Raw genomic sequence first — 27,582 nt, 5'->3', positions numbered from 1 at the left:
GACCCACACAAGAGAAGTCCTTCCATCAAAATGTTAGGTGTGTTCTTTTTTTTAGTCTTTAGGCAGTGGCTGATTCTGTGATTAGAAAGAAAATGAAATGTCATTTTGGTAAAATTTCTTCTAGATTGTTAGAGATGTTTGATTATATAAGTTTAGGTTTTGAACACACTGAAAACTTCTGGCTGCTGAGATGCTGAGGCATTTTTAGATCGGAGTACAAAACTACCGAAGATGGTAACCAGGCAACGTGGTTCTTATACAGTTATTAAGAATAAAACACGAAGCTTCCTCCATGCAGGCTAATCACCAACAAGTTTGTCTGGCTTTTCCTGTCATTGTCTCGAAAAATGGGTAGGTTCCATTTGTTGAACTGTTCAGTACTTTCTATGGGTTAAAATAATTATTTTGTAAGATTATGATTGTTGGCAAATTATATACACACTCGAATGTAATCATGATCATTTATTTTGATTCAAAAAGTTTTTTAACATTTCTGCACAAAAAAATTATATATGGAAAATGTTTACAACATTTACGATGGAAACATAACTCTGACCCTACATTCATTAGGATGGCAAGCTTGAACAAACATATGTATACTCTCTCCATAGCAGAGTATTATTAATTAAAATTTTGTAAAGCTTTTTCATATCATGAATAACAATTTTCCAAGAATAGCACTGAGTTGCAATCAATTATGAGAACATATTTCAATCTTTATTTTATGTTTCAGAAGGCACTTAAGCATGTGATATAATCTGAGTAATCATGACATATATACTAAGAATTGAAATGTTCAAGTTCAGGGACCTTGTCTTCTGTGTTTCTAGTATCTCTTGGACAACTCTGCTAGAAATGTGTGCAAAATGGATATGTAAGTAGTTAAATTGCTTAATATTCTACAGTGGATGTTGTCAACCCAGACTGCATGAGAATCACCTGGAAAGTTAAAAATACTGATGCCTGGGCCCATCAGCAGAAATATGTGATGCCTAAGTCCATCAGCCTGGCTTGGAGTCGAGGTATTTTTTTTTTTAAGTTTCATACCTAATTCCATTGTGTAGCCATGGGTATAAACTACTGTTGTAGACATAGATATTCTGAAAATACTTCATTTAGAGCCGAGGAAGAGTTTCTCGGGAGAGGAACTCACACACATGAGTGTTTATGGGTTGTTATAGCACAGTCCGAGGGAGATGCCTCTGCAGGCATAAGCCCTTGGCAAGTCCTCCTCCATTATCGAAAGGCCATCACTTATGAAAAGCAGATCTCAGTTGGGAAATTCTCTGGCAGGTCCTCGGTGATTGTTTTGAATTTCACATGATCTCCAGCTAGGTAATTGGGCCCGTAGCCTATCTGGGAACTCACTGTTGTGTTTCTTCCTGGATGTTGGCTAAGTAATAGAGGCTTAGATGGGGTCCTAGAGCTCAGGAGGCAGAGAAGAGAAACTCTGGTAGATGACTGATTCTGGAAGGCCTGGTTTAAAAAACAAAAATCAAAAAACCAAAGCAATGAAGGAATTGCCCTGGAATCTACTAAGGTCAGCTTTCTACATAACTAGAATCTGCACAAGGTAGGCTTTAACCCTGATGGCAGTAGGGGTGCAATACCGTGAAGTGTCTGTGTGTCTGTGTGTGTGTGAGCATGTTTGTAACATGGAATTCAGGATATGCTTTCTTTCAACTTTTCCTCCCACTGGAAGCCCCTTTGGTGACCCAGTAGAGAGTGATAAAAAATTCTAAACTTTTAAGTTCTACAGGAAAAAAAATCTTTATAATGCAAACAAACAAGATCAAACCAAAGACACTGTTCAATCAATCAACAATGTTTGCCACATACTCGAATATTCTTAGTTTCCTATAAAGATAGTCCCTACCATCTATCACATTTCTCTCTTTGTCTCGCCTGCCACACGTCTGCGTTAACTTTCTTTAAATTTAGTTAATATTTATACTCTTACTATGTGCCATGAATTGTTCTAAACACTACCTGTGTTCTCCCATGGAAGCCTCATAACAATCCTGTGGAGGTGATATTATTGTCATTACCACTTTAGAGATTGAGAAACTTAGCTGCTTAGGCCATTTGCTCAAGGTCATCTAACAAAGTCGCAAAACTAGAAATGGCACCTTAGAATTCCAGCTTCAGAGTCTGCTTTTAACCTTCTAATTATTAAAGTGTCAATGTAATATATACTGTTTATACCCATATTCGTTTCCATGTAAGTACACTCAGATGACATAAAATGCCCTTCTGTTTCCCAGGCACTTGAACGGAATGAAACAATGGCACACATCCTGGCCTTATATAATATGCAGCATCCCTTCGGAGGCATTTTGTTGAATAATATTGCAAGCGTTATCCCTCTACCTCGTCCCTAAACACTTCCTATGGGATTTTTGTTCTTTGTGGAATAATTTCCATTGCAATAATTCTTATTTGTTTTCTCAAAAGTAATGGCTGCTTTCCACCACTCTCATCCATGGGCTGTACAGCCAGCAAATTTGTGGGTGCATCTGAGAGCCTAGATCTGTCCCGCTAGATCAGTAATGATTTTCTTGCCAAACTGATTTACGTGTCTCCAACTTCAATTTGCTTCAATAAATGTTTACAGGAACTTGAGCTGGGAAGGCAAAGAGGAGTGGGGCACAGTCTCTGTCCTCCAGGACCCCAAGTTTCCTGAGAGAGGCGGACGAGGAACTGACTGCCCACAGCACGGCACAGTGCGGGTCAGGCCCACGCACAGGGTACAGGACACACGCCCGTGGCACCAGCACCCACTGCAGACTCCGGCAGCAGGGGGCCCCACGGGCGAAGGATCCCCTGGTTCCTCCATACGCACAAAATGCATCCCCTCGCAGAGACTAGAAACCCCAAATTCACTTACTGTGGTTAGGTCCGTGTAGTGCTTCCCATATTATCTTGTGGGCTAATGTCCAGTTAAATTTCTAACTGGGATCCAACTAGACCATTATTCAGTTATGTCGGACAAGATCTTCACTGATACGTGATCTCCAGGTGACCTTCGAGCTGGGCTCAGGCAGTCAGAGGCTCCCCCTGCGCCCCTGTCCTTGGAATGTGCGCTGGAAGTAAAGGAAGTGGCCTTGAGATCCTAAGGCGCTGTTGAGACCACCTGGACTGAACACGCGCCTGAACCCAGCTGCGGCCTCTGTATAAACATTTAAGATGCTGGCGGGCACGTGCCGAGACCTGCTTGTCTTGTGGCACCCGAGACAAGCCCGGTAAGCAAGCTCCCTTGCTTTTTAAACCTGCCACCTACCGATCTGACTCTTTCATGGGTCTTTCCTTGCTCTCTGTGCACCAGCACCAGTTTCAGGTTGCTGTTTATTAGATGATTATTAAAAGGGTAGCATTTCCCTAGTGATTTGAAATGCTACCTTTATAGTCTGTGATAGGAAATTCCCAGGTGCAGTTGGGTTCAGTTCTGGACTTTCTGTTCTACTCCAATGGCCTGTTGACCCCCTTATTCCTGTGTCAGGACAATTGCTTTTTAATCCTAGAGAATTTGCACCTGCTGTTACATCATACCTGGTGGACATGGCCTCCTATTCCTCACCTCCCTTCCTCAACAGCTCCAGGCACTCATGCACACTCGCTGTTCTTTTTCACGGTTCCACTGGCTCTCAATTTTTTATATGAACTTTAAAAGCAACATGTCTAGTTCTAAGGGAAATAGATTAGTATTTTTATTAAAATGACATAAAATTTACAAACTAGCTTCAAGGGAATGGGCATAAGGGAAACCTTAAAACTACTCAAAGACCAAAGTCAAACTGACTCAGTTTGTTCTCGTGTAGGTAGTTCTTGGTAGCTCTTTTACTTGTGATCTTACTACCTCTTTAAATGATTTTGTTTGTGTATATGAAGGTAGATGATTTATCTGTGTCAATTTTATTCCCTACTGCTTTCCCAACTTTGCTATGTTTTTAGTAGCTTTTTCAACAATATATACTTAGGGGCCTGGGTTAGCATTTCTCATTTCAGTGGAGTTTCAGCAAAGGTGAATTAAAGTACAAGAGATGCATTTCTTGATGGTGGGAAAGACCACTGTCTACCATGACAACCGCACACATCTTACAAATTTTGAAACCATCAGAGGTGGTGGGGAAATGCTGTGGGTGAAAGAGCTGAGGCCCACCTGAAGGAAAGCGCCGCTCTTCAGCACCTGCTGATAGCTGCCACGTGGGAATAGGGTCCGTGTGACCAGGTCTACCAATGTTACAAGTATGTAAAGCCAGAAATACGGACTTACAAGTGAAGTCTCCTAGTTTTTAAATTCATTTTAAAAATACTCTGGGACAAAATAGAAAGGACCAGTCCATAGGTTGAACATGAACTTGTCCATAGGTTATCACTTTGCAACATATGAGAAATGAATGTTGTCATTCAGACCGGGCAGAAGCTATAGAATGTTATATTACCACAGGATTTATTTTACTTATTATGGGTGTATTAGTTTCCCGGGGTTACCATTACAAAGGACCACAAGTTTGGTGGCTTAAAACAACAGAAATTATTATTTTACATTATCTTAAATTATTGTCTTGATTTTTGAAGTCCAAAATCAAGATATCAGCAGGGCCATGCTTCCTCCGAAGGCTCTAGGGGCGGGTCCTCCCTTGCCTCTTCTGGTGGCTCCAGTTTCCTTGGCTTATGGTGGCATCACTCCAGTCTCTGCCTCCATACTCATATGACTTCTCCATGGCCCCTTCTCCCCGTGTCTTTGTATGCCTCCTATAAAGATACTTGTCATTGGATTTCAGGCCCTCGCAGATAATCCAGGATGATCTCATTTTGAGATCCAAAACCTAATTACATTTGCAATTTGTTGTCATACAATATCTATTTTCCAAATAAGGTCACACTCACAAGTTCAGGCGGTTAGGACATGGACACATCTTTTGGAGGGCCGCAGTTCAACCCACTACAAATGACTTATGTCATACAAACAGAAAAGGGCATAAAACAAACACAGACCTGTTTTTAAAATTGTTGTTCTGATACATCATCCTAGTAGCAGAGAGCGCGAGTGTCCCTGTCTCCCCTTCTCTCCCCTTCCCTTTCCTCTTCGCTCGCCCCCTTCCCTTCCCTTCCCTTCCCTTCCCTTCCCTTCCCTTCCCTTCCCTTCCCTTCCCTTCCCTTCCCTTCCCTTCCCTTCCCTTCCCTTCCCTCCCCTCCCCTCCCCTCCCCTCCCCTCCCCTCCCCTCCCCTCCCCTCCCCTCCCCTCCTCCCTCTCCACTCCCTTCTCCACTCTCACATTCTCCCCACTCTCTCTCCCTCCCTCCCTCCCTCCCATCTGTCTTCTCCCTCTTCTTTTCACCCACTGATTTACTCGCGTGTTGTTAGTATTGCGTCCCTGTGATGTGCCAGGAGCTTCGTGTTTCTGAAACACGAGTCAGGAGCAGGCCAGGAAGAACTAAGAGCCTGTCCGTTAGAGGCTGGTGAGGAGCAAGCCTTGGGTGCTCCCTGCCCTTCAGGCTGACAGGGGCGCTCTAGCCTCAGTGCACGACCTGTGTGGCTTAACCCTGGATCGGGGCTACTGGTAACTTTCGGGCGCCGCGTGGAGCCACACAGCACCTGTCGGTGTCCCTCCACCCTGGCCACCAGGCAGCTGACCCGCTCTGGACTCTGAGAGCTTCCCTTTCATACCACACACTCGTGAGAGCTTTATTCCTTCTCAGCCGGAAAGGTCGCCTCCCAAACTCACTGCCCAGGATGAACTATGTGTCTGTGAATTTGCTCTTGTCTCGACCATAAATTTCGGGGGGTGGTTAAGGGCAGCACCCCAGTTAAAAGAGGAAAGAAGCAGGTGAGTACAGTCATACTGTCAGCTAAAACCTGATTGTTATCTCTACGCTGTTCTAAGCTTACTTCCAAAATTATAGGAATGTTGCATAACGTGTACCCAATGGGACATTTGCTTCAGAACCATCTGGAGATTAATTTCTGAAGTTAAAAAAATCCCCCCCCCCACCAAAGGAGCAATTTCATTATAAGAATTTTACCTGCTCCATATACCATAAATCTTTACCATAAATCTGACTGTTTCCTGTGAACTGAAATCCTAGTATTGATGCCTTTGGGTTACATTGAAAAACTCTGATAATTTAGCTAATAATACCTTAATTGTGTATCCAGGTCACTTGTCCTCTGAGCTCTAGCAGGAATGAGAAAAAGTCTGAATTCACTGTAATACACACACACACACACACACACACACACACATTCGTTTAGATTATTTAGAGTCATTCTGATTTTTGCTTCTATCTCTGTTGCACCTTGGTGACTTGTATTAAATCACCTGTTGCTAAGAAAAAATAGGAACTATAATGACAGGACGAGAGTAATGGGTTAGTGGCTGAAGCCCCAGGGGAAGCTTTGGCCCAGCGCACATCAAGCTCGGATCTGCTAATAAAGCCGAGGTATAAAGGGGGCCTGAACGCGGAGGCTGTCAGGTATATTCCAAGGCGTGACTGTGTGGCGAAGTTTCTTTTGAAAACTTAAATATCCCATGGACAATTTTATTCTTTTTGAATGAAAGCAAACCGAAGGAACCAATAAGAATTAATTTATCTCTTGCCATACCCCAGCTAAAAATAAGTAAACAAGTTGTTAGTTAGGTCCTGAGAGGAATGTGACTCAGCTGCGGGAAATCGGCACGGACTCACTAAATGGAATCACATCTAGCGGGCCTCGCTTCTGCTGCTTTGAATTATCTCAGAGCTCTGTTTTCTGAAGCTGGTTTTCGCTGCAGCACCGCCAGCCCGTGTAGCCAGTTTTACCCTTTTGATTGACTCGCCCATTCCAGCACCTACATGTGCAGGCATGCCTCGGAGGTATTGTGGGTTCGGTTCCCGACCCGACCACCATAACAAATTAAGGATCATAATAGAGCGAGTTGTAATCCTCTTGTTGATGGAGGGTCTTGCCTTCAATTTGTAAAAAATGCAGCATCTATGAATCCCAATACAATGAGGCACAATAAAAGGAGATAACCTGCGTGCGGTGTCGGTGCCTGGCTGAGGGCTCGGAGTTTCCCCTCAAGGCCGGTGGACCTTCGGGGGAGGTAGAGAAGACAGGGCTCTTTCAGGTCACCTTCTTAGAAACACCAAGACACAGCACAAAGATGGAAATGCCAGGGTGGAGAGCCCGTGGTGATAACAGGAAACACAGGGGAGGGAAGCAGCCTTTGAGGCCACAAAGGGGCCCAAAGCAGCAAAGTTCAGGGGAGTATAGAGCCAGCACCCCTGAAAAATTCATCAGCATGTAACAGCACGCTCTTCCTCTCCCGGGTCACCTACAGGCTGCAGGATGGCAAGGCAGGGCTCCTGTCACACTGAGCAGGGTACCAAGCAAAAGCCTCAACTACGAAGACCCTCTGATCTGAACCAAGGCAAAACTTTAGGCTGAGAGGGTGATAGTGCTGATCTCTAACCAGTGGGGCTGAAATGGCTCAAACCCCACCTGCTGACATTCAGGATTCGCTCCAGAACCCTGCTTCTCAAAGTGTGGGCAGTGTGAGCGTCACCTGGGGCTTGTTAAAACCTCAACTTGTTCGGCCCACCCCAGGTCTTCTGAATTAAAATCTGCATCTTGTGGGAGCCCCAGGAAATTCATATATAAATGCATCTGGGGAACAAGAGCAGTGCTCAGCCCGCGTGGGGGTGGCCAGCGGCGGCAGGGGAGGAAGCGGCGCCCGTGAGACGCGTGAGTGAACAGGACAGGGCTGGGCTGGGAAAGGCTGCCCTTCGCCCGTGCCCTGCGCGGTCCGGCCGCCAGCCTCCGCGGTGCTTGCTCGCTTTCCAGAAATCGATCTGTTCTCACTTCGAACAGAGGGAAGCGGAGGTGACTGCTGCTCTCCTTCCCTTTTCTCATTTAAATGCCCCACAGTTACCTGCAGGCATGTTAGCAGCAACCCAGTCCTTCCTTCATTAATATCCCTCTGCACGTCTGTCCAGCAGGCACAGGCCAAAGAGAGGCATTGGAGGTGATAGACTTTTAAAATGATGGGGTTTCCTCTAACGATGTTTTCTTCTGAGCTGGAGCATGCATGTGTCCAGGCTACCCTTTGAGCCACTGCCATGGCTCTTATTCCGAGTTTGGCTTGGGGTGCAGACCTGTGGCATTTGGGAAGCAAGAGCAGTGCTCAGCCTGCGTGTGGCATGCGACCGACGAGTTCGTCTCTGAAGGCCCTTTGTGTTCTGCGGACCCTTTTTCCTAAGAGTGCGTTGGTGGTGGTGGTGATGGAGAGGGGCTGGGGGCTGTGATGACGAAGGGGGGTTCAGCTCTCTGTGCTGCGTAACAAACCGCCTGAGATGTCCTGGCTTAAAAGGTAGTGTCCCTGTTCCTTAACCAGGGCTGGTCTCAGCTGAGTGCTTCTGCTGCAGTCCCACTGGGGCAGGAGCGGGAGAGGGGTGGCTGGGCTGGGCAAAATGGCTTTGCTGAGGGCTGGGGTGTCGCTGGACTGCTCTCTTGCCCATGACCTCACGCCTCCCAGTCCGACCTCTCCGTCACGGCAGCTGGGTTCTAAGGAGAATTCTGCGAGGACAGGCCCTGGGGGCACAGGGTTTCTAGGGCGCGCTTGCATTGCCCCTTCCAGTGTCCCATGGATAACGCAGCGCACAAGAGGGGCTGGACCATCCGGGGCCACGTATGTCACCATCCACCACCCTTGCTTCCCCCCACCCCAAGTTTCCACCCCACGTACCCAGCCCATGTACAGGGCAAAGATGGAGGGAAAAAAATGAAAGTTGGTCACTAGTCATTACGTGTAAGTGTATGTATGCACGTATAAGGTCAAGTGCATTCATGTAGTGATCTTGGAAACATAGAAGACTCATATTTTCCCCAAAGGTTCCCCTTTATTTGAGAGTATTATGTTATTCTACTGAGTGTTGTCTGGAGGCAGGGTTGTGGGAGGACAGTGAGGTGGGAGGTCGGCTCCCAGCCAGATAGGTTGATCAATCAGTATTGACATCAGAATGAGATCAGATGCAACAGCCGAATTACTATTAAATCAGTTAAGGTGGTGGCTATAAAAAGGTAATTGGCTGGGTACCTGGTCGAGACATCATTGTCTCTTATGTCCTGACGATAGCCTGGGAAATGACCTGAGAGACATAAAATATGCTTTTTTATTTTCCCTACAATGCTATATAATCTCCTTTACTTTACTTTATGGGGTTTTTTTTCTTCCCCCCCCCCTTTGCTTTTTTACGGTCTTGTTTACTTCAAGTTTTCTGTTTATAGTAGGCTTACTATCATGTCAGGCCATGAATTCAGGGCTGGGAATGTAGTGGTGACTTAAATTAACCTGACGTTCTCTCACGGAGTTTACAGTCTGGAGCTTTTTTTTTCTTCTTTTTAATGGCCCTAAATTTAAGGGAAAAGTGAATAATTTAAATAATGTGAAAGTAAGTTCATCTTCTTCCATGGTCCTGACCTTAATCTCTAAGTTCCATTCTTCCTGCTACTCACTATTACAAACAAGAAACTGAGGAAGGAGGTCGTGCCATCTTTACATTTGCAGACAGATGAAATGAAGATCAGAAAGGTTAAGTGTGTACTTTTCATGTTTCCATGACTTGGTGAGATTAGCGGAGCTGGAATTCAAGCCTAGGCCTTGTGATACTGAATCCAATACGATTCTCACAAGACCATATGGCTTCATTGGAATATTTAGAGAGGCGCTATCCTAGTGAGGTAGCTAGAGATTTCTTGGGACCTGGTCTTTCAAATCTCTACTCATCTCAAACTCTTTGTAAGTAGCATTGAGCTAATATTGGCCTCAATTTACCAGTGGCTTCTTCAGTAATTTAATTCTACTTTGACTAGAAAGTCAGTTGCATACCGAGTCCTAAATGAAAGAGGGTTCTCAAAATGATATTCACAGGTCAGTAGCTCACATGGTGAGAGACGCAGGATATGGTAAAATTGTTGACCTTGGGCACATTATTATTTCATTAAACCACTGTTTTCCATCAGCCAATGGGAATGATAGTAACTACTGCGCAGGTTGTTGAAATGAGTAAAAGAATCCATGTAATGTACAGAGTCTGGCCCAGGGTAAACACTAAAAGTATCAGTTATTCTCTTAATGGCAATGGGTGGCGATGGTGGTGATGCTTTGTCCCTGGTCTCGCTCACCAGAGATGCAAAGCATGTCATGAGTGCTATGACATCCCTAAAGTCTCTAATGCAGAATTTATTGTGAAAATATCATTTATAGGCCACACATCTGCCCAACAGATCTAGAAAAATAAGTACAGGTTAATATTAGAATTTTTTTTTTCTTCTGGTGATTTTTTTTTTCTTTTGATTGACACCAGAGAGCATCCTGTCTACTAAAACAAAGAAAAACCACAACTGGTATTTTTATTTTCAAACCTTCCAGCAGTGCCCCGCAAGCAATGACCTTTTCATTTAACTCTCTTTAGGGTTTGATGCCTATTTTACGACCCGCACGCTTGAAAACAACAGAAGAAACGTCTGGTTCGCCGAATACTGGGAGGAAAACTTCAACTGCAAGTTGACGATTAGTGGGTCAAAGAAAGAAGACACAGATCGCAAATGCACAGGTAATTTCATTCTCCTTGTCCTGTTACTCTACATGGCCCAAGCCGAAATGTCTGCAAAGCTGACAGAAGGAAGCTTGGCTGGAGACAAATTGAAAAACTAAATTGAATTTTACTAGATTGTTCAGAAAAATGGAACAGGAGCATAAGTCTTGTGGAGCAAGGAAAGTACAGACAAGATCATTCTTTTCTGCCTGTCCATCCAGCAGTAATTGACATTTTCACTGATTCTTTGAATTCAAAAGGGGTCATGTTGCTTCGAATGCTCTCGCTGATAAATATTAGCTCATGTTGTAGTCAGGAGTATGAAGTTATTTTCACATAGACAAAAATCTCTGACAAATTCCCTCTCTGCATCCAATTTAACTGCTGCCACGGATGGTCTAATTGATTAAGGAAACAAAGTACTTGCGTTTAGAGTAATGAGAGTTTCAACTGGTTTTCATAACATCAAAATGAATGACTCACCTGCTATTTAAAATGTTTAAAAATAGTCACCCAGCCTCATATGTAACCTTGCATAATTATTCCAAATTAAAAACACATGTGTGTATGCCATATCTCTATATATATCTATATATATATTAGTAAAAAGGAAATTTACATATTCATTCATTGACTCATTCACAAATGTTCATTGAGCAACTCCTTTCTGCGAAGCAGTGTGCTAGGCACTGGTGATCTGATGGTGAGCAAATCTGGTAAGGACCCTGCTTTCATGCCACTTAGAAAATAGTCAGCGGAAATCTACCTTATTCCAGTGATCTCTCTATAAGCACAGTTTCAATCTGCAATAAGTGTCTGAGGGCTATCGGGGCATATGACCAAGGGATTTCAGTCACTGGTGACAGAAACTGTCTCAGAAGACTTCCAGGAGGATGAGTATTCATTGACTGATTGGGGAAGGAAGGGGAGGGACAGATTGAGAATTTCTGATGGTGGAATAACATGGCAAAGGGCTTGTAGCAGGAGGCATGATGGTACCTCTCAGGATGTGAAAAACAGAAAAATATGACTAAAGCACAGCACACAATGAATGCGTGAGGCCAGGTTGCAAGTGCAGAGAGATAGACAAGAGTTAAGTCATGTTGGGATGTACGTGGAATGTGGTCTTTATCCTAAGAATACTAGAAATTGTGCAAGAGTGTGACATGGTCTTCTACCTGATCGCCTCAGTGGCTGAGCGTCGGCCCATGAACCAGGAGGTCATGGTCCTGTTCCCGGTCAGGGCACATGCCTGGGTTGCGGGCTCGGTCCCCAGTAGGTGGGGGGTGCGGGAGGCAGCCGATCAATGATTCTCTGTTGCTATTGATGCTTTTCTCTCTCTTGTTCCTCTCCCTTCCTCTCCCTGAAATCAATGAAAACATCCTTCAAAAAACCAAACCAAACAAAAGAACAGCATTCCCCAATTCTGTACTGTACTTACTTCAGTTGCCTTCAGCATTTGTGACGGTGACCTTGAGGTCCCATCGAGCACTGAAATGCCTTCTGTATGCTGAGGAAAAGCACACTCATGCTGGACACACTTTCTTGGTTTAGTTTATTTTTCCAATATAGCTCTTTGAACACCCAATCCAAAATCATCCACTGATCAGGAATAACGTATCTAAAGCATGATACTGCCCAGCCGGGTGTGGCTCAGCGGTTGAGCGTCGACCTAGGATCCAGGTGATCAGGGTTCGATTCCCAGTCAGTGCACATGCCCGGGTTGCGGGCTCGATCCCCAGTCAGGGACGTGCAAGAGGTGGCTGATCAATGACTCTCTCATCATAGATGCTTCTATCTCTCTCCCTCTCCTTTCCTCTCTCTGAAATCAAAGATACATTAAAAACATATATACACATTTTAAAAAGCATACTAAAAACACCATCATAATATGAAGATGCTTAAGTTTAGGCCTTTTTCTCAAGAATTTTTCTATAAAATAGATAGGATATGAACAGAGATGTGATTAAAACAATGATACAAGATTAATAGGCATAACTGAATGTATAACTCGGTTAACTGGAATATCCTATTAACCACATTCTCTACACAATGGTGTATAGCATTAGTGTTTTCAGAAATATCCTTACCTTGGGGAAAAAGGAAAAAATTAATTCAATGTTGACTAGACCTAGGTGACACAAAGCTTTCAAGTGGAAACTGAAAAAATTAGTTTGATGTCTGGATAATTTGTCTATATGACAAGGAACATCCAAGTATACTAGAAGTGTTCACTTGATGGATGACAGGTTTTTGTTTGCTTCTGACATGGAATATTCTGTAGAGCGTCTCGTGGCCATGAGGATTGTTCCACCTGAGGTCAAGCCCTGGTCTTTTTATATGCTTTAACACAAGCTGTTTTATCTGTAATCACATGTTAGTGCTGATCATTAAGAATTTGGGTTTATAAAAACAAGTAAGCTCATTATCCAAACCACCACCTTTTAAAAATGGAAACAGAAGTGGTTGTGTTTTCATATCATGCTCTAAATGTGTGAAAAATCTCTGATCACATTTACTAAGTTACCTGTGGTCCCAAATTATTTGAATATTTTCTCCTTTCCCTTTTGTCTGTTTTTAAACTGGCTCTTGTACTTACAGAGGGTAAGGGGAGACCAAGGAAAGAAGTGGGCCACTCCAGATTGGTAGGTGGCAGGTTTAATAAGCAAGGGAACTTACCAGGCTTGTTTTGGGTGCCCCAAGACAAGCAGATCTCTGCACATGCCCACTAGAACCTTAAAAGTCTATATAGAGGCCTTAACTGGGTTCAGTCACGTACACAGTCCAGATGGTCTCAACAACACCTTACTGCCTCCTATGTCCTTGAACAGCTCCCGCTGTGGGAACGGTAGGCCGGGTGTACATTCCAAGGACGGGAGGGTGCGAGGAGCTTCTGACTGCCTGGGTCCAGCTCGTGGATCAACTGGCAGTCACATCCTCTCGATCACCTTCTCTAACACTATTCCTTCCCTTCCACTTCTGCTGTAATAAGGTGCACCATCTTGAGTGGAGGTAAATACTATTATTTTCACTATGTCTCTTGTTCTTACCATCACTGGATATGAGAACACGGGTAGTTGTGTGTTTTTCTTTCTAGTACTTCTCCCAAAGCAAACTGAACTTGTATTTTGCATTGGAGATGTTACCAAAATACTATTTTTTTAAAGCTTAGCATTTAAGTATACCTCAACTGAGAAGTGGAGAAATGGCAGAAATGCATGCTGAGGTTTGCCAGACTAGAGGAAAAGAAGTGATGGGAAGAAGTGGCAGATTACATTGTATTAATGAGAGTTCTTCAGACTGTGGTAGGAAACTAAGTTTTAATGAAGGAAAAGAGTGGAGGGGAGAGGGAAGCATGGTGATAGAAGGGAAAGCTGTTTTGGCAACCAGGTTTTGAAACCTGAAAAGAACGAGCACATTGGGAAGGAGCTAGAGATGAGAGGCTAGCTGAGTCGTCTGGCATTGCCCAGCCGCTGTATGGAGATCGTGGGGGCTCTGATCAGAGGATTGAGGAAAGCAGACCCCTTCATGGATCTGCCTGTGACTGGGCTCTACTAATGAATAAGAAAATCTTAAATTTTTTGTTTCTCAGATTCAGGCACAAATCAAAGTGTAAACTTTTTTTCTGGGCTGTATAGGCTTTTTAGACATAAGGAGTAATTTTAGCTCTAAGCAGACTGTCATTGAATCAGCCATCTGGCAAGACAAGTTTTGAAGATGAGATATGGGACCCAGGCTACTTGGAGAGAGCAAAGTTCTGGGGTCAGAGAATAACAATGAGTTCTAAAAACCTGAGAGGGTATAAAGTCATGAAAGAAAGAACAATTGTTGAAAATTTTGTTTAAAAACCATGTATACTTCATAACTTAATTTGGGGCTAGATATGCATAGATTCTTATAAAAAAATGGCCTGAGTAACCATGTAATCTTTATTCTTATAAATTATCCACATGCATTTAAAGTTTCCTTCAACCAACAAAGCTACCCCATTCTTCAGGATTTTAAGAATATCACAACTTTTCTTGGTACCCAATCCAAAGATCCCCCAACCCTGAGAGCTAGACATTCTCCATCCTACCTTCCTGTGTGGTGGCCTAATTTCCATTGATACAGATGAAACCTTGGCAGTGACCCACCCTGCTCATGGGTTATCTAGGCTGCCATCCCCCAAGGAATCACGCAGTGGAGCAAGTTTATTGATGGTTTAATGGTATTCACAGGAAACACAAACTACACTTGACAGATACTAATGCCTTTCTGGTAGAGCTACATTTTCTCATAGAGATGGTGCTAGCTACACACGCAATAAAGGAAGTTCTTCTAGACAGTTCAGCACATAGTACTTGTCATCCGTGGGCAGAAAGGTCAGATGTGATTGCTTTTCAAGTAGTGTTTATGTTCTGCCGCCTCCACATCACTTGTCGCATGTGTTCCAGCTTAAGACTTGCAGGTGTCTCCCTGACACAAAGACCAGTGTAGAGTGCGATCTCTTTGGAAAGACTATTATATTTTTGTGAAGATTCCATGGTCAAGAAAAGAAGGAATACTACAGAGATAAAGTGGTCTCTGAAAAAGAGACTGAGGATAAAGACTGGTTAAGATGCCATGGGTTTGGACCTAAAAGAGACCTGGGTTTGCGTCCTGAGGTTACTCCTGAGTACCGTGTGAGAGCTGGGACATGATTTAACTTCTAAAAGCCTGCCCTGGACTTTGAAATGGGAGTGATAAAACTTTAGACCCAAAGTTGTGGTGGCGATTAAATTAGAAAATTCAAGTAAAGGATCTAAAATCAAACTAGCCCATAGTAATAGCTCATTAAAGCCAACAGCTGTCTTCTGTTCTGGGCTGAAAGCAGCTGCCTGTGAGGGTTTCATGAAGATCCTATTGTCTTACATCAGGTCTTGGGCTTGCCCGACCCCTCATGTTCCAATTTTGTACCATTTTGTCCCTGATGTGCTATATCTTTATGTGATTAGTAACATCCCCAAGGCCTTTGCTCCCAAACTCATTCTTTAAACTGAGAAGGAGGTTCTGAGAATCTGGATGTGCTTGCCTATGGCAGCCCATAAAAATGATCACTCTGTCATATCTTGTCACTGACATGGTACATTTGTTTAGCTAACGTTACTATTCTGTCAAGTGCTACTTTGTGATACTGATTCATCAGAGTTACCTCTGTGCTGAAAAGTAGGAACTTGGCATGTAGAAGCCCATCACCCCATGAAGGGACATTTTTTGCCTTTCAGAGATTGGTTTTCCTTTTGCGATGACGGAGGATGCACACGTTGGTGACTTTTTGTGTGAAAAGCCACTATATTCCATTGCTAGTGCTTTCAAGTCACACAGTAAGCAAATCCACTTTTGATTTAAGTCCCTAATCAACCAGCATTTACTGTGGGAAGTGTCAGGGGCTAAAGAGCACACTCTGATAAATGCCCGCATTTGGGGAGGTCAGAGTCTTCAGCTGCGGGTTTTCTTTACACCTCACTTTTCAAAGCTAATAGTTTAAATAAAGGTCACTTTGTTGGTGGGGCCAAGAAAAGCCTGATAAGAAATGCCGTTAGTGAATAAACCATGTATTGCTCAAGTCTGTTATTCTAACCTGGAATCCAGGCCCATCAAAGCCCATATAAATTTTTAACAGGACTATCAAGGCAAAGAATTACACTTACGTCAAGTGCTTTGAGAAAATATGTATGGAAAGAATTCATGACCATGCTAATTAGTCTTCCCTGTCATTTTATTATTCTATTCTAAATTGACCTTTCATCGTCATAATTGTTGTATTGAGACACCGAATTTATTCAACACGATTGAAGACTCCTGATCAAAAGTTACGGATAAGTAATGGCCAGCCCTTTGGTGCTCTAAGACTTTTCGAAGCCATTTTGATGAGAAGCAATTTAAAATGCATTTCACACCTTTCTTAGGCAAAGGTTTGACATTGATTATTTATAATTTAATCTCTATAAGAGTCTCTGTTATGGGACTGTGTGAATATGATTCTTTGTTAAAATTTTTATTCTCTGAGCCATTTCTCAATCTCAGAGTCTTGGTTGATGTTTCTCTTGTTACAATCACCCTTAGATCTTCCCCCACCTCCCTCCTCGTCAACTGGCTTCTCTCTGTGTGGGAACTGAAATTGTATGTGCCAAATTATTTTTTAAACATTTTATTTTTAAAAATTGAGTGTTAAATAAGTATTAATCTCAGAATCATCACGAAAGGCTAAGGTATATCACTTTGTGAATTTAGGATAGCATTTTACAGTAACTATTTGGGTGAGTTTAGTAATAGAACTTAGGTAAGATGCTAATTAATATAGTATTCCCCAAATTAAAATTATCTGGCACAAATGAAGTCCTTATTGCTGTTGGAAATTTTTGAATTCTTTGTGTCACAGAAGTATTGAATAAAAATCCTATGTCCATAAAAAAAATATGACTGTTTCTAGACATTGGGTTCCCACATGTAATAGTAAAAAAAAAAGGTCTTCGTGGAACATTAAATCATATTAATTGCCATGCTAATTCTGTGGCTTTGCTTTTAATTCACTTAGATATGAAAACTCGTCTTCTTGTATTATTTTAAAACCAATGAAGTTCTCTTTATAAAGAAATTTAGAAACAAAAAGCCACCAGCTTTGTCAGTTATTCCACGGGATAAATCTTAGTGACGATAAGGGCTATGATGACAGGGCTGCTTCTGAGAGCAAGAATCCTATGACCTTTTCTATGGTTATCTACTGCAGTAGGTGTCTCTCGGGCCACAAAACCAGTAGTAGGAAACATAAAACTTTTGATTCTATAAGTTCTCTGTTTTTCTTTTCTTTTTTAAAAATACATCTTTATGGATTTCGGAGAGAGGAAGGGAGAGGGGGAGAGAGAGAGAAACATCAATGGTGAGAGAAACATCAAACACTGATGGGCTGCCTCCTGCACGCCCCCTGCTGGGGGTCGAGCCTGCAACCCAGGCATGTGCCTTGACTGGGAATCGAACCTCGATCTCCTGGCTCCTAAATCGATGCTCAGCCGCTGAGCCACGCCCGGCTGGGCAAGTTCTCAGTTTTTCAACGTTAGATTCCAACAGTTTATAGACATTTAATCAGTCTTTTTAGAAACCGTTACCCCACCTGGTCAGTGGGGTTGAAGCTTAGTTACGGAGGGCGTATTAAAGACCAGGACACTGGAGGTGTTCATGGGGTACATTTGCTCTGAGCCACTGGCACCCATTCATGACTCCCTGCTGCCCCCCAGTCCAGCCCCAGGAATGGCCTTGTCTGCGCCTCTCCTCAACACTGAGGTGTCATGGTGACTACAGCGTGGGGTCTTGGTTCCGGCCTCAAGGTTTCTCCAGGCTCGGCTCCGGTTCCGATTACTTTCACAGTCCTCCCCGGACCACGGTGGGAAGGTTGCAGGGCCTGGGACCCTTTTGGGGGGCATCTACTGTCATGTCACGTCCACGCCCCCCCAGCCTGTTCTTGTTCATCCCCTTTCCCGAATGCCTTTACTACTAGTCTCGATCCAGTCGTCTCCTTCCAAGCCCTTTGTATATGGCGTGCACTGTAGGTCTTGAATCTTGCAGCGCTCAGCTTCCAGAGCTCAGATTAATACTGACCACATAAAACTCAAAAGTCAGTCGTTGTTGTTTTTCTGCTCTGTGTTCTGTTATTACCTCCTTTCCTAAAGCCACAGATTCAAGCTCTGTAGCTTCCAAGGCTGCAGGATGGAGCAACAAGATTATTTACATACACATACATGAGAATATGTAAGATTGTGTCAAGACAGCATGTTATTACATAACAATACCACCATTCAATACTATATTAGTACAACCAAAGGAAAACAGTCATAGATGGCAGGCCAGGTCCTTGTCTTTACTAAATGGTACAAACATAGCGCTAAACTGTGTTTGTTCAAATCTTGACCATATGTCTAAGGTAGGGGCTGGCCATCTTCAGCCTTACTAAATCATGTTTAGAGATGGACCCTACGGTAAATGAATTCTTCTTTCTGCCACCAACCCTGCAAAGTTTAAGAAGTGGCCTCCACAGCACACATTTTACTTCAGGCCCCATTTCCTCAAATTCCTCCTGCCACGCAGCTCACCAAGGCACCAACAGGAGCTGAGTGTAATTCTGTGCACAGTCATTCCAGGCAGTGGAACCCCAAGTCGAAAGCCCAGGGGTGTCTAGGCAAAATTGTTCCATAAATGCTAGAAGCCATAATTATTTGAACCGTGTGTCATTTCTTTCTCATTAACTCCAACGGGCAATGGCTTGGAAAATGGGAGTTACGGCCTTTCCATTATCGGAAAGTCTATCGGGCCAGGCAGTTAATGAGAAGGAATTCCTGAATTAGGGGAATTAATGCCTATGTGTGTTCTCAGCAACAGCCCTTGTAAACAAAGTGCCTCTTGTAAACGATGTAAGTATTATCAATTGGATGCTTAGTGCATTTAGAAGGTGTAAGAAAGGGCTGTTGAATGACTTACCAAGCACCATCCAGCAAGCCGGAGTGGAATATAGCTTCTCAGGAAGAGTTTCTGGTTATACAGGTTTTGTCTTTTTCTCCCTTTCTCTCCTGCAAAGAGAAGTAGGGATACTAAAAGCATTTGGGGTTTTTACAGTGTGTGCATTGTACTCCTTTTTCTAGAGCATATGTGCTCACAAGATAAATATCGACCCTATATGAACCCAGGTAAGAACTCTCTAGGGCTACTTCTAACTTCGTCTCACTGTTTCCAATAGCAGATCAAGCACGTGGGTGGACGCGTGGAAAGGCTCCCCATTTCGTCATCCGCACCATCGCCCTCAGATAGTATTTGTTATTTATTATTTACCTTCCTGGGAGAAGGAGTTTCTATTATTGAGAAACACAGTAGGCAGGCTGCTTGCTGAAGGTGCCCTGGTTGACTCATGAAAGCAGTTGAGACTTGAAGTGTCCAATTGCCTGGGTTTGAACCCCAGCTCTTTCACTTCATGTGTCACTTTGGGGCAAGTTATTGAAACATGTTTAGCCCCTTATTTCCCTATCTGTAAAATGGGATAACAATAGTCCCTACTACATGGGGTCATTTGCGAGGGTTAAACAGAACAGTGCCCTTTGGAAATAGTGAGTGTTCAATGGGTTCAGGGGCCATCAATGGGGTTATTGTTGGTGGGACTTTTGTTACCATTGCCCTAAATAAAAATAAAAACGAAAAAGAGAATCCGTGGCTCAAACTGCCTGGCCTTCCTTATTTATTATTTATTTATTTATTTATTTATTTATTTAATTGATTTCAGAGAGAGAGGGAGAGAAACAGCAATTTGTTGTTCCATTTATTTATGCATTCATTGGTTGAGTCTTGTATGTGCACTGATGACCAGGGATTGAACCTGCAGTCTTGGCGTATCAGGACAACCCTGAAATTTGGAGAAATTCTGTGACTTACATGATAACATAGCTGCTGATGAGAAAACTATAAACCCATTAACTAAGAGCAGGCCTTCATTTGCTCATGGCTCTGTCACTCACTGTGGCGCTTACCAAATGTGGTTGGCCAGCTGGGCCAGGGCCTGTACTGGACGTGAGGCACAGACAAGGTTTTTGCTTGGAGGGAACTTACATTCCAGCATGGGAGGCAGTGAGAAAACCAAAGGAAGATAAATAATTACAAATTGTGATTCGTGCTGCGAAAGAAACGAGAGGCTGAGCTGGAAAACAACAGTAGAGAATTATTCTAGGAAAGCAGTCAGCAGGGATTATCACAACAGCCCCGGCTGTCCATGAGGGGTTATTATTTCCATTGTACAGATGAGGAAATCGTGACTCAGATGAATGGTCCAAATGATAAACACTGCCGATTTCTCCCTGTGCTCTTTTCCTCTGACGCTTGGTTGCCTTCCGAGACGCTTAGAAAACCGAATGTGAATAGGCCCTTTCTCGTTTGGAGGAAACTTCACGCTTTCATTTCTATAGCAGTCCCCTCACGTCGTGACACTCAGCCACATAATTGATAATGATCCTACATTGATTCTTTGGTCCTCACTTATCAACAGCTGCAGCGAACAAGAGAATTGACCTCATTTCTTTTTTTCTCTCCTAAACTCAAAATAGGGCAATATTTTCCATTTACCCTCAAACTTTGCTAAATTGATGAAAAGCTGGTAGCTTGTAGAAGGAGAAAAGACACGGGATTCAAACACCTCCTCTCACAGGCAGCATAGTTGTACAACAGGGAGTTGCAGCCACAGCTATAATATTTTCTGGCTGTTTTTCATCCCATGGGACTGTCATTTTAGGACGGGGCAAATAAACATGCCTGCAGCCTTATCTAAGCCAACAGTCGGGACTAACCCGGTGAGAAACCCAGGCAGTACAAACTAACACCTCTAAGGAAGAGCTTGCCAATTTGGAGGAGCGGTTATAAGCTGAGCTACCCAAGTGGTCCCATGTGCTGGCAGAGGCGGCCAATTTACTAAGGAAGAGAAATGTTGAATTGCAGGATGCTCTTGCCTTTTCATTTGAGAAAAATGCGACTGTCACTCGCAAGTTTCAGATAAGTTTGTAACAAAAGGTTACACTTTAGAATTCAATTTAAAAAGAAACACCAAAGTATAAAAAGGAAACTATGCTAAGAGCCAAGCTGGAGCAGTTCCCTTGATGTGAACACAAGTGTACAGAAATCGTTGGGATAAATAATTATTGGACTTCTAATGCCTGACAGCCTGGCTGTTAAGGTGACTACTACATAAATCACGCCTCTAGCACAGACTATGTATTTCAATAGATTCTCTCTTTCCTCAGACAAATGGTGAGATTGCAGAAGTGTTATTGAGTTTCAAGAACTTTTCAAAACCTAAATTGGTGGTATTTTTAGCACACAGAGCGAATTGTGTTACCCTCTATATTTAAGACATTTTAATGGTCACAGTGTTACCGGACAGGGGCCGGCCCTGCCTCAGGCCAGCCTGTAGTGTGTGGGTTCTTGACTCCGTGCAGGAAAGATTTTGTAACAGGAGTCCAGATGGGTTTGAGAGTATGTTTATTAATGCTGGGGACAGCGAGACAAAGGAAGAAATTGGGGTAGAAGAGGCAACAGGGAGGAGCCTCGGTGGTGCTCTGCTTTGGCTCCCTAGAAATGTCAGAGGAAAGAAGTGAGCCTGGGTGGGGCTGCTTTAGCTCACTGGGAAGTCAGAGTAGCAGGGCCTTGGAGACAGGATCCGGGAGTGAGTGTCGGTCCAGCCGCTGCTGCCCACTGCTCCCCTGGTTGCAAGTCCTGTGGGGACCCTTAGACTTGGGGAAGAAATAAAAAGTTCATGCCCGGGAAATGGCATGGGCATGCTCTAGAGAGAGCTGCATTGAGTCTTTGTCCTAAGGGCTTTTTATAACCCTGCCCCCCTTTTTTTTCCTGCATGTGAGAATTTTAGGGGAGGGTTTCAGTAGAATATTCATCAGCTTTCCAGTTGCATTTTTAATATGCTTATGCATTAAAATGAGTGAATAGGGGAGTTTGGGTTATTCTTGGCCTGTTTTACTGTTATCGTAGGTCTGTCTGGCTTTAATAGTTGTGTTATTTGTTCCCCAACTTCATTTGTCCTTGGGTTTAGCTGGCACAAATGGCATAAATTGGGTCTCTGCTCTGTTTCCCCAGGCCAGGGTGATTTAAGCTATGTCTTCTCTGGTTAGGAGAGTATAAACCATTTGCTCTCAAGTGTCTTGGTCAGGTGAGACAGGGCCTTGCAATCCATAAGCTGGCTGCAAGCTGCCCAAACAGCTTGGCCCTGTTTAATTTTCTTGTCTCAGTTTCCCCTTTCCTCTTGCCCAGGTATTGTCCTAGCTTCTCACTATCCTGCTTCAATACCTGCTTAAACAAAGAAGACTGAATCTCTCAGCATGGTCCCTAGGGCCCCCTCTGGCAGGGGTCCTCACACTTCTAGGGCTCTCATCTCTTACCCCTTTCTGTAAAGACACCTGGGCGCTCTCTCCCATAGGGCCCAGCATGTGCTGTTCCCTCTGCCTGGAATTCCCTTTCCTCCACACAGCTTTTGACTGACAGTCATTCACTGTTCACGTCTCAGAGCCACCTCTTTTGGAGAGTCTCTGCTGATGCGTCACCTTGACCTGGGGCAGGTGCCTTGCTGCGCACTTGCCTCTGGCCGGGATGCTGTCCCGTTAGCGTGCGTGCTCGGCGAACGCCTCCCTCCGGTTCTCAGCTGCACGCTCGGGGCCACCAGGCTTCTGCCTCTCTCCACGTGCCCAGGCCTAGCTCAGGCCAGGCATTGAGCAGGGGCTTCACAAGGAGTTGCTGAGAAATTAATTTTACTTCCCATGCTTAAAACAAAAATCAACTTTGCATGAAACATTCCTCGCAGTTGATCCAATTGGGAGAAGAGGGGCTGCCTGTGATTTCCTCAGGGGCCCAGGATGCTGCACTTGCAGGCGCTGAAGCAGAATCTCTCACTCAGAACCTCGGCCAATGGGTTAAATCGGGGGCTTTGTAGGATTTATTGGGCTGCACATATTAAATCGCTCCTAAGCCCAGTATGTTGATTTTTACAAGACACAAAAAGAAAACAGCAAGTTCTGCACTTCTTTGAGTTGACAAGTGTTCCATTTTAAGTAAAAATGTGGAAATCCCCGAATCCAATGAACTGTAATATATTAGCCATTCCTTCCTGCAAAAAAAGGAAAATTCACAGGAACAGAGGACTAGGGGATGTGTCAGCCCCCCAGCTGTGACGGTGTCCTTCCCTCCCTCTACTGATTACTGTTATTCTCATAACTGAAGAATTGCTGTATTTTATATGCTATGAGGAAGAAATTAGGTGCAGGGCTAAAACCATAGTAATAACAATAATAAAACAGTCCGTGTTTATTCGGTTCTTTCTTAAATGACACTGTTTCATCCTGCAAACAAGTAGGTGGAAGCAAATCTAAATGAACACAAAGTTTAGCTTTTTGTGATTTTTTTACACTTAAGATTTTTATTTTGAGTTTGTTTTACTCTTGTGTTTTAATCTGGAAATATTTAAAGAGTGTTTCATAAAGAGACAACCTGCAAAGGTGTCAGAGCAGTTACTTAAGGCAGCATAGGATAGAGCATCACCTCTGGCCTCGTAACACAGAGAACCATGATCTCTCCCACACTAAATGTGCACCCAGGGGCCTGAGGGGGGAGGGTACCAATGTCTTGGTGGAATATCTGCGAAGAGTGACTATCTGAGGAGGAGAGAGCCAGACCAGTAAACAAGACCAAACCATCCTCCTGGCCTCCGGTCTCCTGCCAGTGACTCCCATTGGCCAAACCAACTGCATATCAAAAGTCAAGAGAGTTCTTCGTTTCTGTCTGTCAAAGTGAGCTTCGGGCATAGAGAAAGGTGATGAGTGGATCTGGGGAGACCCTGTCCAGTGCAGGCGTCATCTTCATGGATTTAGACAAGATCTGCAAAGTGGGAAGGGCAAGAATTTAATTTCAGACATGTTTAGTTCAATATACCATTAAAACATCTGTCTAGAAAGGTGATGGCAATTCAGTGTCTATGTCTACAAGTCAGAAGTCTGTGGTGGAGGAACAAAATGTAGACTTGTTAGTAGATGCTAGCATCCTATGAATGAATAGGATTGCCCAGGAAATAGTACATGTGAGCAATAAGGAAATATGGGTCTGAAACCCGGAGATTGCTTTGTAATGAGAAGAGTGAATACTGTTGGAAGGAAATTTTCCATGGGTCTCTCAGGTTTCTGCATGTCATGTGAGCACAGACACTACTGTCTTTTCAAGGATGTTTATAGAGCAAACCACCTTGGAAAATAGAGGTGGTGTCTCTCTTCACAGCATGCTTACTGTCAGTATAAAAGACCAGGTTCCCTAAGCCCTAGGTTCCTCTCCTGTAGAATGGCCCATTGGTCATCTTCCTGTCACCCAGTGCGAACTGGGGGTTGGGGAACCAAAGCCTGAAAATGCTGGTGCTCTGACTCCCACTATTTCTGTGAGAAATAAAGCCCTTGTCTCGGACCCACGAGTCTCTTGTCTCCTGCCAATTTCCATGAACCTGTGGCAGGATAACTTGCAGGCGTACAGGAATGGTGAAACCTTAGATCCTTTACAGCTCTTGACAAATGAGTCAAGGCCTGCAGGGGTAAAACTCAATGGAGCAGTGTTTTACAAGAGGAACAATAAATTAGAGGATGCAAATTGTATTGGGGAGTAAGAAGGGCACTGACTTACATGGGTCATGCAAGGAAAGAAGTAGGTCCCCTTAACTGAGCCACAGAGTTAAGCAGTGTTCTCAGGAAAATCAGTGTTCTAGCTAAGTCAAGGAAGTATTTGAAAACTGGGATAAGGTTAGATTGAGGAGTGATCGATGTGGATTAGGAGTTCTAGAGAGAAGCCCCGTCAAAGGATTTATGAACATAAAAGAATTGGTGGTGGGCAGTGTCCTGGGAGGCTTGCATGGGAGGCGCGAAGGATTTAGTTCCGAGAACGGTCTGGAGGAGGGTGATCGCTTGAGCCTATGAAGATTCAGATGCACTGTGGAAGTGAAGCTTACGGGCTAAACTGTCAGTCCCGGCAGTGGTTAGGTCCACTCTGACCTTGGTTTTGGTAGCCTGTTCCTGACTGTGTGCTTGGAGGCACTGCAAGCGATATAATCTCTAGCCACATGGGGAATATTATGTTTCTCTTTCATAATGACTACTTTTTTTTTTTTTTATAGATGAAGAAACAAGTTTAGAGAGGTTATATAACTTCCCTTTAGTCACAGGCATAATGCTCGCAGAGGCAGACTTTCAATCCAGGTTTGTCTGCTCCCAGCCCCCACGCAGCAAACTCTTGTGCAACGGTTGAGCTAATTACAGGAGAGATGGAAGGACCTTTCCCCAATTCATTCATACCTAAACTAGGTCTGGATTTTGAGGTTTTTGCATCAAGAACCTTCTTCTGTACTGTTCTGTGGAGGGTTCCACTCCAATACCACTTAGTTACTTTTCTTCCACAGGTAACAGGCTGTGGCTACTTGCTCTACAGGCAAATTACCAAGTGTGTTCTGACTAGTGAACTGTCAGCTTCAGCCTTCTGGTTAGGAGTTAAGAATCTTTCCCTGTCAGGAGAGCTGTTCTATATTTAACACAGGTGGAAAGTGACATTCTAAGAAGTGCAGAGTCTTCAGAAACTCTTATTTGAGAATCACAGGGACACCATCTCTCATCAGTTATGAATTGGTAGGGCTCAATATGAAGGAAACTATTTTATTTTTTGAGTGATCGTGACTAAATGGTCAAAAGTATAGGTGAAGAGGTATGCATTCATCTGTATGTTTTAGTGTAAAATGAATCTTGACTTTAAAAAAAAGGTAACAGAATATTCTTTTCACCATAACTTGAATAACTTAGTGGAAACCAGTGGAGGCAATAAATAGAGCCTTTAGCCACATAAGAACCCAGTTGAAGAAAATGGTCCCAAATATCAGGGTTTGGTGTGTGGCTATTTTCTCTCAATCTCAGCCTACAATTATCTGATCACCTGAATTAAACTCTCCATCTCAGCCATCAGCCACCCAGGGTGAAGAATTGTAACCTTTCTTTTCTACGCTTTTACGGAAGCTACTTGCTCGTTACTTTATTTCCCTTTCCAAGCCATTCATTCCTTCTTTCATCCTTCATTAAACACTCAGTTACTGGATGTCCACTCTATCCCAGGCCCTGTTTTGGGTTCTGGGCACAGAGCAGTGTTGAAGACCGAGACTTGCCTCGGGGAACTCAGCATATACATGAGGTATATCTCCTACCCTCCTTCGCAGTCACTGCAACTAGATATGCAGCTCAATGCAGCTAACCGATGGCTTTTTCTTTTTCTATGAGCTTTCACTGGACTGATGGTTCTGAGAAGTCCTTTCAAACCCTCCAGTGCGATGAGTTCCCTTTTACCTTTTCTCTGTGTGTCAGGAGGCAAAGAGTCCTAGTGCCAGAGAGGTGAAACCATTCCACCCCCACGACATGCCCACCTTGCTCCAGGGAGGGACGGTAGGCCGGCCGTGGGAGTCGGGAGGCCCCGCCCGCGTGCCGTGGCATGTGCCATGCGTGCGCCCCTCCGCACGTGCCTGAGGAGCAGAATGACTGTCAGACCGGGGGTGAGAGGTGGAAGCTCTGCTTTCCCACAGCCGCGACATGTGAGAGCCTGAAAGGGTTCCTTCCGTGTTTGTGCCTGTATCACTCGCCTAGATTAGGGTGTCAGGTGCACAGCAGGTGTCTCTTAAATGCAACTGCATCCCCTCTACTGTCTTCCTGCCTGTTTCCCTGCATCTTCATCCCAATATTCTTCTTTTTATTTGTTTTTTTCCATTTTTCTTATCTGCATCCTCCTTGTTTTATTTTCATTAGCATCATGTGATCTTTCAAACAAACACAAAAGCCAAGAGAACAGTATGATGAATCCCCATGGACCCATCAATGAACCACAGAGTATTCAATATATGGCCAATTTCTTTTCACATACGGCCCACAGGGTTTTCTCTCTCTACTGGCCAATTTAAAGTAAACATCAACATTTATTTTTTTTAAATACTGTAGTGTGCATCTCTAAGAGATAAGTGTTCTTAAAAATATTCACACACACACACACGAAACCAGCAGTGGCGAATTATTACCAGATAGTCTCTGACTTTCCTCACAAATATGTTTATGCTGTTGGTCTGTTCACATGTGGATCTAAACAAAGTGCGTACACAACATTTTTTGATATATCTAAGTCTTTCTTAATCTAAAAATGCTCCTTTTTATTTTTATTCTTGCCAATTATTTGTTAAAGAAAACAGCTTATTACTATTTCTGTAGAATTTCTCACTTTTGGGTTTCGCTGTTTGCATCTCCAAAATGTTGATTTGCATGTCTCTCTATTTTCTGTATTTCCTGTAAATTAGTCCATAGACCCAGAGGCTTGATCAGGTTCAGGTCCCCCTCTCTCTCCCTCCATCTCTCTCTTTCTGTCTCAATTTTCTAAATTAAGTTACTTGCTAATG

General features: G+C 43.6%; 1 protein-coding gene across 1 annotated transcript in view; it reads left to right on the top strand.

Moving 5' to 3' along the window:
- GRM7 (glutamate metabotropic receptor 7) overlaps positions 1–27,582 on the top strand; it is a 637,127-nt gene that overhangs the window by 413,695 nt on the left and 195,850 nt on the right. Inside the window, exon 5 of the mRNA XM_087825010.1 lies at positions 10,458–10,598. Coding sequence (XP_087681136.1) covers positions 10,458–10,598 — 141 coding nt within the window. The remainder of the gene's footprint in view (positions 1–10,457; positions 10,599–27,582) is intronic.

This window comes from Miniopterus natalensis, chromosome 15 (assembly GCF_054644295.1).
Source record: "Miniopterus natalensis isolate mMinNat1 chromosome 15, mMinNat1.hap1, whole genome shotgun sequence".
NCBI lineage: Eukaryota > Metazoa > Chordata > Mammalia > Chiroptera > Miniopteridae > Miniopterus > Miniopterus natalensis.
Note: the sequence above shows the minus strand (reverse complement) of the source record. Positions and strands in the feature narration are given on the sequence as shown.